Consider the following 15,793-nt stretch of genomic DNA (forward strand, 5'->3'; position numbering starts at 1 on the left):
TCGTTCCTTCTCCTCTTCTGCTGTGCATGTGTCCATCCTACAGAAACAGGTTCTTCCTCGCTGTTCTCACAGATACCCCCTCTAGCCACCAAACCCTTTATGGGATTGCAGTTCCCTTCCTGCTGTACTCACTAGCAGGCAGGATGCACGATTCCAATGTCTCTGACAGCCCAGACCCACTTAGACCTTGATGGCAGCTTGCCCTTTTCTCACTTTCTCTGTGCCTCAGTTCCTTTTTTGTCTTCACATTGAGCTGCATCAATATTCACACAAATTTTTCTAGGCTTGTTAGGTTAGAAGGGGTTACCACTGATATGGCCTGGTCTATGGGGAGAGCTGGGTACCTCTGAGTGACCACCCTTGTGGTAAGGGTGCTTGCCCATACAACCAAGGCAAACTGTGACCCTAATTTAGGTAAGGGGTTCAGGAAATAAAAAGAGAGGAAACTGCCCTCCTTTCCAGCTCCACAGACTGTGCATGGAGGCTCCTGAACACTTTCACATTCTTTAATATTTTCCAGGACTATAACAGAGGGTAAATGACACAGCAGGTGTTCAAAATACATCACAAGAGACCTTCAAGGGAGATCAGTCCATTCCAGTGAGGAAACATTTGATATTGCCACCACAGACAAGGTCTGCAGTCTCCAGATGACTCACAGCTTTCTATAGGATTCTTCCTAGGCCAGGCACCAAGGTAATTATTTTTCTTAGGAGACATTCTGTCTGTGTGGGGAAGCCACGCAGGTTCACATCGTGCTCTGTTATTCTTTCTTTGCATCTCTCTCTTTCACAGCATCTCTTCAGAGCCTGAGCAATCCTCCATAGCTAGCACCTACCAAGCTGTAAGTGCACAAATGAGCAAGTGTTTTAGAAATAGTAGATTGTTTATCTGTATAAATATATTTTTCTATAAATAAGCAATGAATATATTCCCTATTCCCACGTGTAATTATATATATATATATATACAGACAGAAATTTATGTAAATAAGAACAATCTCATAAGCAAACAGGAGGCAGACTGCTGGATGGTGCAGTGAGGAGAGCTGTCTTTCCTTCTGGGCTTGTTCCCTCCAGCTTGTGCCAAGTGCTACCTCCACTCATAAATTCTGACCTAGAGGGTTACATCTCCATGTCTGCGGCAGCAAGATGCAGTTCCTCGGGGAAGAACAGGAAAAAAGCATATATAAAGGCTCAGAAAGGGGATAATCTGCAGGAGATAGTGTTGGTCTTCTCTGTGGACTTGGACTTTGCCTGGAGCAAAATTTGTTATGACTGACACGAAGACGCATTGTTAGAATGTGAATCCCAAAGCACGGCATGGCAGTCCTGATGCCCATCAGTGACACTGAAATTAATAGTTCATCCTGCATTTAATCATTTAATGTCCAATGTGAACTTCCAGGAGTCAAAACCCATCCTTTTTTTGCAGCACAAGGAGTGAAAAGCCCTCTTGCTTCAAAGGTGGGAGGCACAGCTGGCAGGGTTTGGGCAGCCACAGTCTGCAGGTGTCCAGTGTGGGAGGAGGCCATGGCTTGCCCAGTCACATCTGCTCCAGCTGGCTCTGATACCACCATAAATGAGCCACTGTGTGCCAAAACACCAGCCGGTCAGGGGAGTGTGTGGAGCCCCTGCCCAGGAAGATTTAATTAAGAGCAACATCAGGGGAAGGAGAAGATGCAGGTAAAGGAACAGGTTCCTTTCCTTTAATGAGGAACAAGTGTGCCGTACCTGCAGGGCAATGTTAATTGAACTTTATCTTCATCACATCCAAGGGAGGAAAGTTCCATCTGTGGGATGCAACTGGTGGGTCCAGAGCACGCTGCAGTGGAGACACCTGGTGGCTAGGGAAAATAGGCCCTAAGGAAGAAACAACATGAATGAGTAAAAGAAAAAAGGAAAAAAAAAAAAACTCTAATTAAAAGAGGAATTGTTAGGTCCATAGTAAACTCTGTGTTTTATTCTTTTATCAGCTTAAGTGCGTATATGTGCATATATTTTTTTTCCTTAACAAAAGACAAATCAGGATCTATGAATCCCACTTGCTCTGCGGAACAAGACTTCATCCTGTTCATTAAACGCCAGAGAACTGCAGTCATTGCTTTTTCTACATATGTCTGGATTGAACTCGATAAAAAGTAAATGTTCCTGAGTGTGGCTGTATTGTTCACAGTCTACAAAGTGCTGCTGTGTGACCCTACAGCATCAGTTCATCATCACCATATCTCACTATGATGCATCCCAGAACAGCACTGCATAAAAGCAGGTGTAGATTTTGCATTTATAATGCTGTTTTCTACAAGGTACATCCCAATAAATAGGATAAAAAGAGAATAAGGAGAAAGACTTTATATTTTATACAGGGGATAACATATGAGAAAAATAAACCTGGTATGGAAAAAGTCCTCTGTGTCTGCTGCGTACCATATGAGGTCTTTCTAGAACTCTTCATGTGATGAAGACTGAGATATAAGAAATGTCAACATCATTGCTTTCTGTATAATCTGAACACAGCCTTTTGATTATTAAAATTACTATCCATTTTGGTAAAGGTCAACCAACTGGCATGTTGATATTTTTAAAGCAAGAAAAAAAAGAAAGAAAAAAAAAAGAAAAGAAAAGAAAAGCATCTGTAGGGTCCCTGCTTCATTTCTCGCAGAAATCATAAGGTATGAAACAATACATAAATAAATAAATAAATAAATAAATAAATAAAAATAATCAGGGATCTGCAGGATCTCACAGGCTGGTGAATCAAACAGCTCTATGCAACCCTAGAAAAGCAGATTCCACCTCTGCTTTTGCTGAGGAGCACCTAGGGACACAGGGCATTTAAAATATTTTTTCCGTGGAAGTCAACACCTATATGTGGAATTTGAGATCCCCAAGATTTGATGTCCAGGAGAACAAAGTATATAGACACCGAAGTTAATTTAAGTGTGCTTTGAAAAAATCAGATGCTAAAAAGCTCCTGTTTTCAGCTCCTTAATCCACCTACCTTCTCCTTGTCCCAGACATGAATTTCTTCTTCATCTTTCACCACCATAATATCATAGAATCATAGAATCCTAAAGGTTGGAAAAGAGCTCCGAGATCATCTGGTCCAACCACCCCCCTACCACCACTCACTAAACCATATCCCTAAAATTATCTGCAATGTCTCTTCTCCTCCCTAACCTGTCTCATGTTCCCAATAAAATTGAGTCTTCACCCCTCTGTTTTCATGTACAAAGTACAAACCTATGTTTTACAGATATAAATTCCCAGCTTTTCTTCATGGCTATGTTTTAATGTAGAATAAGAGACAGTAAAAAGACAAGCTTCATTTTGTTCCCTTCTACAGAAGAAAGACCTGAAACTTTATGGAGAAGACGCAGTTGCTGAACCATGGACATCTAGTCCCTTTTGAGATATCCTAGACTAGATGGGGTCTCTCTCCTGCCTGGCTTCCCTCCTATTGCTGGATCAGAAGCACACAGGTCCCCAGGTCACGTTCACTCGTTCCCTGAGGGCATCTTCATGGTTTTGAGATTTTCAGGTATTAAAGGGCATCAGACATTTAGGGAAACTGAATCCTGCCTACATCTCTCCTAACAGCATGTCAGCTGTGATTTTCAAAGGCTCCCACCTTGGCTAAATCTGGGTGGGATTTCCCAGTGATGCCTCTTCATCATTTTGGTCCCCCCCAGCGTTGCACTGACAAGTTTCTTCACCATAGGTGAAACCATGCCTCTTCTTGAGCAACCAAAATCTCTAGCCCATTTTCACTGAAAAATTTATGCAATACTTATTCTGGCATTGAAAACTATTGCTCGATCTCCTATAAAAGTATTATTAGAAAAATAAAATGGATTGTATGATTTAAAAAAAAAAAAAAAGACAAACCACTTTGGGATCACTACAGCCCATAGGTGTGCAGAACAGCCGTTTGTCAGTAACAAGAGCACTTTTCAAAGCTTCTGAGAAGGTTTTGGGGAGGACACCACTGAAGGTCCACTTTATAAGACAAAGCAACCAAAAAATAATTTTGTGGTAGAAACGCAATGAGCTGATTTCATGGAAAAAATTAAGCTGGGGGACACCTTCCAAACCTTTAATGCTGGGATATATCCATCACATTTTGGTATACCAGGTTGGGCTCCAAGGAGAGCCAGAAGGTGCCTTTTTGACCAGGACTAGGCCACCTGCATGCACCTGGCTTATGAGGTGGCAAATACCACAAGCCACACATTGTCAGATGCCTGTTAATTTCCAGTTTTAAAGCTCTTAAAGCTTTTTTTGTTTGTTTGTTTGTTTAGTGAGATGGGGGTTTGTTTTTGGTTTTGGTTTGGTTTGGTTTTTCTGTTCTGTGGTGGTTTTTTTTTTGTTTGGTTGGTTGGTTTGGTTTGGTGTTGCGTGATTTTGTTTGATTGTTTTTTTGTTACTACGTGATTTATCAGTTACTTAAGCAGGAGGGAAATAACAGATAGAGCCACAAAGGAAATTTGAATGGAAAGAGGGGCTTCTGACAGGGAGGAAGGGCAGGAAGCCTCCTTCTGTCAGCATGCACTGCCAACCTGAGCAGCCCCCCCCCCCCCCCCCCGTGTCACCCCATGAATTTGTTTTGGGCCCCTCAGTACCAGAAGGACATCGAGGCCCTGGAACGTGTCCAGAGCAGGGCTATGAAGCTGGTGAAGGGCCTGGAGCACAAGTCCTGTGAGGAGCGGCTGAGGGAACTGGGGGGTGTTCAGTGTGGAGAAGAGGAGGCTCAGGGCAGACCTTATTGCTCTCTGAAACTGCCTGAAAGGAAGATGTGGGGAGCTGGGGGTCGGCCTCTTCTCACAGGTAACCAGTGATAGGACCAGAGGGAACGGCCTCAGGTTGCACCAGGGGAGGTTCAGGTTGGCAATGAGGAGCCATTTCTGCTCAGAAAGAGCAGTCAGGCACTGGGACGGGTTGCCCAGGGAGGTGGTGGAGTCACCGTCCGTGGGGGTGTTCAAGGAGAGGCTGGACGTGGTGCTTGGGGATACGTTTTGGTGGATGACACTGGTCGGACCAGATGATCTTGGAGGGCTTTTCCAACCCTAACGATGCTGTGATTCTATGCCAGGAGCCGGGCCCGGGGTTAGGAAGGGCTCCGTGCGCTTTTTAGCGCTGCCCCCTCGGGCGGCCGCGCACCGTGCGCTTTGTGGCGCCCGGCTCTGACGGAAGCGGCGGCAGGGCGGGCGGCGGGGCCCTTCCGGCGGGCTGCCTGCGCCTCGCCCCACCGCTGCCTCCTCCTCCTCCGCCTCCCTCCTCCTCCTCCTCCCTCGCCGCCGCTCGGCGCCTCCATCCTGGTACTTCGGAGCCTCCATCCTGGTTTCTCAAGTGCCCGGACCCAAAACAGGAAGTAAGTGCGCGGGGGCCTGCGGGCTGACAGGGCCGGCAGCGGCCGGGCGGGGCCGGGCTGGGCTGAAGCGAGCCGAACCGAGCCGAGCTGAGGGGACCGGGAGATGGAGGCGCTCATGGCCGCTCCCTTCCTCAGCAGCAACCGGGCCGGGCTGGGTTAGGGCCGGGCCGGGCTGGCTGCGGGCTCGGCCCTCACCGCCGCTCGCTGTGAGGGCGGCAAAATGGCGGCGGCGCCCCGCGACCAAATGGCGGCGCTGGCGGCCGGGGGGCAGCGGGGCGCTGAGGTGCCGCCCCGGGGTCGCTCATTCCCCGACCATTTTTCTCCCCTTTTCCATTTCCCAGACCCTTCGTTCTCCTTGTTCTCTCCTCACTTCCCTTCTCTGGAAGGGATTTGAGCGGTGGGGAGGTGCGAAATTGAGGGAAAGATGGAAAAGCGACCCAAAAGTGGCTCGCTTGGGGAGGGCGACCCGTTTTTGTGTGGTGTTGATATTTTTGTTCTTACTGTTTTCATTTTAAACTCTTTTTCTCCCTTACTTGGATGTCTGTAATAAAAGGCTACCTGTGTGAATGCGTTTAGATCCCTTGATTTCCCCACTCTGGGACTGTGGTATCCAAAACTTTTGGCTTACATCTGTTTTGTTGCATTATTATTATTTATTCAGTAAAGGTTGTGATTTGAGGTTCCTCGGGGCTTTATTTTTCACTTGGTTCTGCAGTGTGTAATCCCCAAGACAAGGGGTTTCACCTAAGAGCAGTGCCAAGCTTCACTACATTGCAATTACACTCCGTTTTACCACAGCGAAGGAGCTGGCCTGGGAGAAGCTTTTGCTTTTTCTTCTTTTTTTCCCCTTTTTGAGGTTTCTTTATTCTTGGTTGTGCACTTGGGCATGGTGAAGCGTATCGTACTTCTACTCCTTGGCTCACAGATCGTGTTTGTACGCCCCCATTCACAAAGAATTAACATTGTTCAGACCCACCTGGCCATTCTGAAATGTGTTGAAGTAATCAAGAAAATCCTTTCCGTTTGCCAACACTGCTCTGGCAGGAAATTTAAGTCGGTTTCTTGACAGCATGGTTAAAATCCCTTTACGAGAGCAGAAGATACAGTCTTTACAGACAGGTTTCCATCAGTGCAGAAAAGGCAACAACTTAATGCTTGCTTTCTGGGCACTTAATAATTTTTTCTATATGACATATCCAGAAGACTGAACGTTAATAAAAGCTTCTTAAATGTAACACCTCTAAAAATGCTTATTTTTGTCTTAAATGTTCAAAATTGTAAAACGTGAATGTAGAAGAAACGGCGACCTCCCAAACATTTTCCATGTTTCTATGCTGTACCTTACAGTTTTGAATACTCTATTATTTACAAGAGTTAATTCTGTGCTCATCTGTCCATCAGAAAAGCAAGAGAGTTGTGGTTTTGTTTATCAGTCTTACACCTTCTACGATTAGGATAACAATCATATTTTGGATGCTAATTTTCTGCCTGGTTACAAAGGTGAAGATGTTACCGCTTAATGCTACGAATGAAACTGGATTAACATGAAAGAAAAAATAAATTTGAGTACATATCAGTCTTACAAAGATTCTTATCCATGTTAATGTACTTGTGCCTGAGCCATTTTCTATTACTGAGAAGAGGGGAAAAAAAAATGTTGATTCTTTTTTTCAACAGCCGTAACTTTGCTGTGTGTATGTATGTGACATTTAGAGCGTACTCAGTGCTTTTTATGTAAATATCAATGGATAGGCTGGATCTCCTGGAGTTCTGCCAACTGTGCATCGATGTAAATGAGAACAGCTTGTCCCATTGTCTACCATATATTTCTTCTCGTGATGGTCTGCTTCTCTAAATACCACAGATAAGTAGAATGTGATTGTTTTTATAGGACTGCAGTCTCTTGCTGATACAATTTAATAAATCTGCGTATGTTAAACTCAGGTCTTCGGCTCCTGTTTGATATCTACCCATTTTGGTCCCCTTCTTGCCTGTGCTGCTGCAGCTGTTGAAGTCAGTTCCTCTGTGATGCCTTTGTAGATTTGAGTGTAACCACTTTGGTGTGGGGAAAAAAGGGATTTTTTTCATGAAATACTGCATCAGAGCATTGGCACTAGTCAAATAGCAAAAACTCACAACTGTGTGTAGGAGTGTTGACATCAGAAAAGCCACGATATGGGATACAGTAAACATCCAGGTTTTGTTAAACCAGGAATGACTTCTTCAGTTGCATTACTCGTGAATGAATGCATTGAAATCCCAGTGCATCCAGTGTGAGCATTCCTGTTAAAACCTCAGTAGTCCCTTACCAGACTGGTTTTTGCTTCACAAGTTCAGTGAAATACTCCTTTTGCCCAGTGTTGAGAACACAACCTTTACTACAATTACATTGAGAAACTTTAAAAGATTTACAATAGTCCATAGAAGTCTAGGCATAAGATTGAGCTGATAACTAGTCACAGTGACAGAATTCTGTCTGTAAGGGGGAAATATGATTTCTTAGACGTGCTTAATTTTTACAGCCCACGGAACAATTCAGCCCATCTGTCTGATGAAGATGATTAAGAATTATAGGAGTTTTGTATTAAAACATTCCTCTTTTTGTAATTCAGAATAAAATCAGCTTTGCTATTTTCTGCCTAAATTTGCTCTGTGTTTTCCCAAACAAATAACAGCTGTATTTTATGGCTAGAGTGGAAAATTTATAATGGAATTCTATATTAAATGATTCTTGTAGGCAAAATATTTTTGCATCTCATTGGTTGTGTTGAAATCCATTTAAAATTACCATGGGCTCTTAAGAATTTTTGGTTTTGGTAAACACACAAAAATCTAAAAATGCAAAAAGTGCTTATTAAATTTGCATCTATTTCTGAGCTGTTAGCTTAGAAATTGGTGATTATTCTATCTTCGCTGTGTTTCATAATATGCATCCACACAGTGAGTGTGTGTGCGTCCAAGACTGTTCCCTTCCCTGCAAGCTAACACCCTCCTTCAGAACATAAAATTGGTGGCAGATTTTTATCTGTAAGGAGCGTGTTGGAATGTGGCATTAAAAAATACTTGGGTCGTGAGTTTAAAATGCGAGTGAGCTTTTTAGTTTTAATAGAAAGCACTGCATTTTCAAAAGCATGTATTCGCTAAGTGAAGTTATGAAAAGTTCTAAATTCTGCTAAATGGGAGTGGTATGGCACATCCTAAAAGATCTGTGTGGTGTTAGGGTAATATTTAGCATGACTTTGGCTGTCATCTGGTGAAACATTAGGACGTGGGGTGAGTACAGTGTCCCTGCAACCAGCATCAAGGAAACCTGCATCAGAGGGCGTTGGTGCCTGCAGCAGCAGCGTGCTTTCTCCACTGCACTCCCTGTAAGCTTTGAGTGGTCCGTCGTACGTTGCATGGGATGGATCTCCAGCATACGCGCTCATTCCGTTGTAAAGTTGTGATTTTTGTCAGGTCTGGAGATCTGCAGACTATTTCGTATTCACACAGGAGGAGTCACCACAGTGACCCACGATGTTTTTGTCCTCGCCTTTCAGTCACCAATTCATACCTTCATAGGTTAATGATCGTGTCCTGGTGGAAATGCAACCTGAAAGAACCAATTTTTGTAATTGTGCAGTTTAACTAATAAAAAATATCATCCAAAATACCCATTTGGCTTTGATTTTATTCTTCACGTTCTTTGCAGTCAGTTTTCAGTTGTGATTCTGTTTGATCCATTGAAGTAAATGGGAATTCTTCCACTCAAGTGAAGGATTTGGCTCTCCCTGTTTCATCACAGCTTGGTTATGGTTATTACCTTTAGCCAGATAACTTGAGATGTGCTAAATCTCAGCTATCTGACACAATGCGAGTCATTTTTAGAGAGCTTGCACCTACTGTTGGGATAAACTATTCTTGGGAGGTTGGCAGAAGGTTATAAAAGTCCTGAGTAACTGAAGAAAGAACAGCACAGCTCTGATACCTAGGTATTCAACTTGCAGTGTTAATTAAAAGGAAGGAATGCTCTTCTGAATCTTTTGCTGTGGATGGTGCTGTAGTTTCTTCTGCTTCTAGATGTGTGAAAATAACTTTAGCTGCAGTACATGATTGACATAAAGATAGCAGACTAATGTGGTTAAAAAAATCAAAGCCTTTGTAGTGGTGAGAAGAAAAATAGATTCCTTCAACTTACTATAGGGGAAAAAAAAGCCTGTTAGTGTTATCTGTTCACATACATAATTAAGGAGTAATCTGTAGCATTTGAAGTAACTTTGCTGGGAATTTTTACTACAGCATTCTCCAGAGTAAAAGTTACCCAGAAAATATATATGAACATGAAAAAGAGAATTGATTTCTTTTTGCCCTCCAAAATTGTCTAATTTTTTCACTATTCAGCGGATCGATGGACAACTCAGAAATGGGTTGAAAAGTTACGGTCTACTTAACCAGCAACACAACTTAGGATTTCTTTCTTCACCTTTTAGAGTGAAGGATACCTCGTTTGGTTCTTATAAATCAGTGCCATGGCCGTGCAGCAAGCATCACTTCTAGTGAAGGTAGGGCAGAAGCTTTAAAACATTGAAGCAGATGAATGCCAGGGAGGTTATTGCTTCCTACACCTGCATTTGGCAAGGAGCTGCTGCTGATGGTGCACGAAAGTAAATCTGAGAACCTTATGACTTCAGGCATCAGCAACATCTGAAATGTTTCACCTGTTCAGAAGGGTAATAGCACTTCAGTCTGGAATCAGTCCCTACACAAGCTTAAAGATGTGCCAAATTTTCATCAAGCTTTCCTGCTGAAACAGTATCAGGAACATCACATGGGTGACTTAAAATCCAGGTTGTAAATTCTACATATATATGAATATAGTGATATCATGGAATCTCTGTAATATAATTACAATTTGTAAGAGCTGTGTAGTTAATGGAGGTTAAAATTCTTCATAACATTTGTCTGTGACGTTGAAGTTAAATGTAATTATTTTTGTTGGTGGTAAAATGTGAGAAAACCCATAAAAAGGGTTGAAAGGACTTCAAAGAGAAATAGCTGATAGTTGCTTTCTATAAAGCTCTGCCAAAGGCAGTCACCAAACCAAGGTGCTCCAAACTGATGAAATCATTGCAAAACTTCTGGATATGTTAGATGTTAAGCATTTCCCTTGCAGAAACATTTCATTTAGCTTCTCCAGGGGAAAAAAATACATTTCTTTGTATATGAGGGATTAGAACTTTTTATTTATTTTTTTCAAAATCAGTAGCAGTACTAGTTTACCTGGAAATTCTTACAGACTGTGGGTTTCTGCGTGGTATTTTTAAGGTGGAAATGAGATTATCAGAAGCACTTAGTATTGCCCCAGTTTGCTTGCTTCAGTCTGTATTGCTTACCCTAGGCAACTTAGTAGCTGAGTAATTTTTTTTAAAATGGTGATACACCCAGCTTTTCTGTTGCTTGTGTTGTTTCACTGGTAAAGCAAAACCACCAGTATTCACAAGTTATTTATATGTGTGGAAGGAGAAGAAAACTTTGCAGCTTAGCAGTCTATAAATAGCCCAGCTATGAATAGAATGACTCCAGAAATATTCCTTGCTCCTGACTGGCTGTAGAAGGTTACATAATAGTAAAATTATTCAATGAGAAATGTAAAAAATACGAGAGAGACAAATAACATGAGTTGTGGAGAATTTAGAAATGCTGAAAAAGCAATGTCATAGCTTTCTACCTATTTTATTTGTAAATAATTATTAAATAATAAAAGATTGTAAATGTTTCTGAATAGGGGAGTTAGGTATTACATATTTTTAACTAGACAGGCAGCTTTGAAATTACCTGTTATTACTCTGTGTCATGTATAAGTGTGCAGAAAAAGCAATGGCAGGTAAATCTCTAACTCTGGAATTGTTCATGGGAAAGAACAGATAGAGATTTGGCATTGTCTGTTGAGTTTAAATGGGTTATTTGAGGAAAAGAAGGCAGCATTATGGACTAAGTGGCAGTCTGAAGAAAGCTAATCTGTGTATTGCTCTTTCAGGGTTGAGTATGAGCACAGTTAAAGAAGAGTCTGACACAGTGACGATAGACACCGTGAACTCCGTGACTCTGACTCAGGACACTGAAGGAAACCTTATACTTCATTGCCCTCAAAATGGTATGGAATTGTTTTACGTAGGGTTTTTGTCTTATTTTTTTATTGATCTGACTCTTACCCACCTCCAAATCATACAAGTTTTGATTCTGTTTACCCTGCTGAAGATGCTTTCTGTTTCAGTTTAAATAAGGATAAAGTGTTAGAGGAGGTGTAAATCCGAAAAGTCCATACGTATGCCTGACAAGGTTATAGCTGTTCTGTTTTATTTCTGTGCAGATGCGTTCTTATAACCGAGCACATATCCAAATTTCTGTAGACTTAAGGTTTTCTTTATGCAGCAGAGAGATAATTTAGGAGGGATAATGGGCTGTGGATGGAATTCACAAATAAAACCTCACAGAAAACATATATGACCTGTTATTGCCTATAACTTATGCTAAGGTCCTGGGCAGCACTAAAGCTCTGAACCAACCTGTCCCATTTGCTTCTACTTCTGTTTTGGTCTTTGTCTGCCAGGTTTTTCTCAGGAGCTCTACTTTGTAAACAGAAAGTGACCTGCTTTGTTTTGTTGTTAGAAACTGATGAAGTAGACTCTGAAGACAGCACTGAGCCTCCCCACAAGCGGCTTTGCTTATCAGAGGATGATCAAAGCCTTGATGACTCCACTCCGTGCATTTCTGTTGTTGCAGTTCCAAGTAAGTTGTTTTAAGTTTGTGTGCTCCTGAAGCAAGTGTTTCTATTAGTAAGAATTAAAATTATTTGCATACAAACCAGAATGTTTTGTATGTTTTATTTACAAATGTTAACTAATATCATCTTTACCTCTTAGTCTTGGATGTTTTTGCAGCAACTTGTATCTACACAGTACTGGCAAAGTAAACCTGCCTTAAAGCTAGAGGACTGCAGGTACAAGTGTATTGAATTAAGTGCAAGGATAAGTGAATGAACAACAAAGTAAATGCAATTTTCCTTCAAAGAGTTTGCAAGATTATTTTTTTAATGGTCAGACAGTATAGTTAACATTTCTGTGCTTTATAAAATGGAGAAAAGTCATGTTTGTTGCAAAACATGGTAATCTTAATCTAGACGTACAGAGTAGGCTGCATGCTGAATTTGAGTCTGAAGAAGTTTACTGACTATTAGGTAGTTCAATACAATTTCCCTAGCAGAGACAAAACCAGATGTAGCAAGTTAAAGCACCAATTTATGATACCTCGAGTGTCTGTTTATTTGGTGGAGCTTTACAAAAACCCTTAAAATTAAAGGTATTGCCAAGTTGTAGGAAAACTAGGAGAAAAGAATGCAGCCAAAAGATTTGAAAGTCCTTTAGCAAATGGAAAATCCTGAAGATAGCACCAGAAAGAAAGCACTGATACAGTAGCAGATACTTGCACCAAATCAGACATCTTTTATTTACATGTTTCATATTAGCTCTTGGCTATAGTCACATGTAAAACTGAAGGTTTCAAAACTATATTTAATTTTTTTTGAAGAGGAATAATTTGTAATCATCTTGATGCTTTTACGATGCCAACAAAATCATACTAAATAAGGCTCCTTTAAAATTTTCAGAGCAAAGGTGGAAATTTGTAAAAAAACAAACAAACAAAAAAAAAACTTCTATAGCATTCATAAAAAAAATTGTTACAAGAGTAAGGTATATAGCTAACTTATCCATTCTGAAGTTTCAGAAAATGATCAGAGCTTTGAGGTGACCATGACTGCTACCACTGAGGTAGCTGAAGATGAGATTAACGAAGGGACTGTTACTCAGATTCAGGTACAGTAAAACTTCACAATTGACCTAATTTTTATGTACATTGTTATGTAAATGGAAATGAAAAAGAAACAGAGCAGAAAAGGCTTATTAAATGAATAAGGTTATTTTTAGTATGAAACTGCTGTATTTGAGCACAGATCTTGTTTATAAGTGTTCCGTAAAAATGCAGTTTAATCATTTTATTTATAAAAGTGATGATTTGAATCTAACTGCCCAAGGAGTGATACAGTAAACAGTGGTAGGTGTAACCCTCCAATGCTAATTATTTGCTCTGTGGGAGTCAGCATAGAAGTAGGACAAGTTTATCTATTATTTCTGCTGCTATTTTATTATAAATTAATCTTTACAACAGGCCTAAATCTGCTCTATCTTGTCACACGGTCCTCATAGTTGCATTCTGTTCTCATTGTGGGTGTACCATGTTTAAAAGTTCTGTATTGGAGATGTTGGTAAGAGTCCTCTTTCCACCAAAGCCAGTGAGACTCCTTCTAGTCACTAGAACTTAAACAGGATGAAGACAGTTATTTAATTAATTCCCACAGCATCTGTGTGTTAAGATGCTATATCTTACTCATGTGTTTTAAGAAAGATGAATGTACTTTTAATGGCAAATCTAAAAGTGGAACTTCTTGAGTAGTCAGCAAGATAAACTAGGTGTGATGGTTTCCTTTCCTTTAAGTTATGCTTCCATGTTAGATGTAAGGTGATAGAAAGATCCGAAGATATGACTGGGTGATTCCATACTTGTCTTTTCAAGATTCTTCAGAATGAACAGCTGGATGAAATCTCCCCAATGGGCAATGAAGAAGTGTCAGCTGTTAGTCAAGCCTGGTTCACAACCAAAGAGGATAAGGATTCCCTAACAAATAAAGGTAGGATATCTAAAATAAGATTCTCCCACACTGTAAGAAGGTAAGCTGTTCCAAGTGCCTCTTAGGAACATTTTTCAGTTTGCATAAATAAATCTCTGGCATTTTTGCTGAAGATATTTGAGAAGACTGATTCTAAAACTGCAGAGAGATCTAATACATTAAGTTTTCACCATCCCTCTTAGACTTTGTATGCAAGAAGAAAGCTGGAACCCCAAATACTCTTGGAGTGGAAGAGTGGCCACGGTTGAGTAGTGGCCATAATAGAGAACTGCTGTAGGTAAAGTGTCCCAGTGCAGGTGGGGCAGACAGCTGTGTGTTTGCTCCGTTTGCACTTTGGCCTGTTTGGAAGTTGGGAAGCTCCAATCACAGGGGAGGTACAATGTGAGAAAATGAGTTTGTGCTCAGGTCAACACATCTTCCTCTGAGTAGGGCTTATTGGTCTGACTGCTCAGTTGTGATTCATATTAAACAGTTTCTGGAATGGAGTGGGGATTATGCAGACCAAGACCTACTGAAGTAACTGTTCCTACTGCTGAAACTGCCACCCCACTGGCATATTTCCTTTTCAAAATGATCATGTAATTTAACAGTTGCTGAACTTTAGAGATTTTTTTTTTTCTGGGTCCTGCCTCTTTCCCCCAGGAGGCATGCCTCCTTTCTAAAGGCTGGGAAACAATTTCTATAATGTCAAATGAAGACATGTCTCTGCAGTTTCCTCAGTCTCTCTGCTGTTTTTCTTGTCCTGACCTTAATGCTTCACAGGAAAACATCTCTTTCAGTCAGTCAAAAGCAAGATCTTTTTTTATTAGAAAACTTGAGGGGAAAAATGGTTTTTTCTCACTGAATCAAATGATCTCTTACCCCGTGATTTCTACTCCAGAGGGCTGTTGAGTCAGTGAAAAAAAATGTGGGCAAAGCATGCAGAATCTGGGTGTTGTATATGGAAAATTCAGAGGAAGGGAGCTGAGCAGTGCTGTCTGTGTCCATTACATTAACTGGTCCCAATTGTGCAGTTGCTTGTAACAGATTTCTCCATCCTTGGTATTTATTAGATGTACAGAGCTTCTAAATTTTTTAGTGTTTTGTGCAGGGATTGTGTGAGAGGTAGGATAGCAAAGATATCCTTCTAGATCACAGTACAGAGGCAGCCTGGTAGAAACCGTGTGCCACGTTTTTTGTGTTTTGGGGTGAGAGGAAGTGCAGAGATTACCGTCTTTTCAGTAGCTAGTGGTGAAGGACTTTGAGAGCAGCTCATTCTCACCTGTGACTGCAGGAGCAAGCACTGGTGATTTGGCAGAGAAATGACTGCATGTGGCTTGGTGACCTTATGTGTGATGAGTGTCCTGTTACATGTTAGAAAGTTACTGCATTTGTTCCTTTTGTAGCTGTTTCCATGGGCATATCAAGTGTCATTTATAGTTGTGAATGAATGAGGGCACTAAATCTAGTGATTGCAATTAAGAGAAGTAATTTTGGGAAATCATTTCCAATAAAATATGCATAGAAAAACATCTGTGAAACCACACTAGCTGAGCCTTTTGTGGGTTTTCCATGCTCTGTCACAGAAATAAGCTGTGAAGGAATCCCACTGAGCATCTCCTTTTAGAGTATTTAGGAGTCTGACAGGTGTTGCCTGAGCTTCTCATTTTGTAGCAATCTCCACCTGATAAGAATGCTTTTTTCTTCAAGACCTGTGGG

The 15,793-nt window shown here is 41.2% G+C and overlaps 1 protein-coding gene across 3 annotated transcripts in view; it reads left to right on the plus strand.

The window, feature by feature from the left end:
* Positions 1–5,188: 5,188 nt before the first annotated feature.
* The window catches only part of DMTF1 (cyclin D binding myb like transcription factor 1), a 28,464-nt gene continuing 17,859 nt past the window's right edge, over positions 5,189–15,793 (plus strand). For 2 of the 3 annotated variants that reach the window (XR_011092120.1, XM_068669975.1), the window contains exons 1-5: positions 5,190–5,370; positions 11,387–11,503; positions 12,019–12,138; positions 13,129–13,223; positions 13,981–14,095. Coding sequence is in view for 2 of the 3 variants with exons in the window: in XM_068669975.1 (XP_068526076.1) it covers positions 11,395–11,503; positions 12,019–12,138; positions 13,129–13,223; positions 13,981–14,095 (439 nt within the window). In the remaining variant the exon portion in view is untranslated. Of the gene's footprint in view, positions 5,371–9,839; positions 9,912–11,386; positions 11,504–12,018; positions 12,139–13,128; positions 13,224–13,980; positions 14,096–15,793 lie in introns of all 3 variants that reach the window. The other variant, XM_068669976.1, reaches the window with a different exon arrangement.

This window comes from Anas acuta, chromosome 1 (genome assembly GCF_963932015.1).
Source record: "Anas acuta chromosome 1, bAnaAcu1.1, whole genome shotgun sequence".
Classification (NCBI taxonomy): domain Eukaryota; kingdom Metazoa; phylum Chordata; class Aves; order Anseriformes; family Anatidae; genus Anas; species Anas acuta.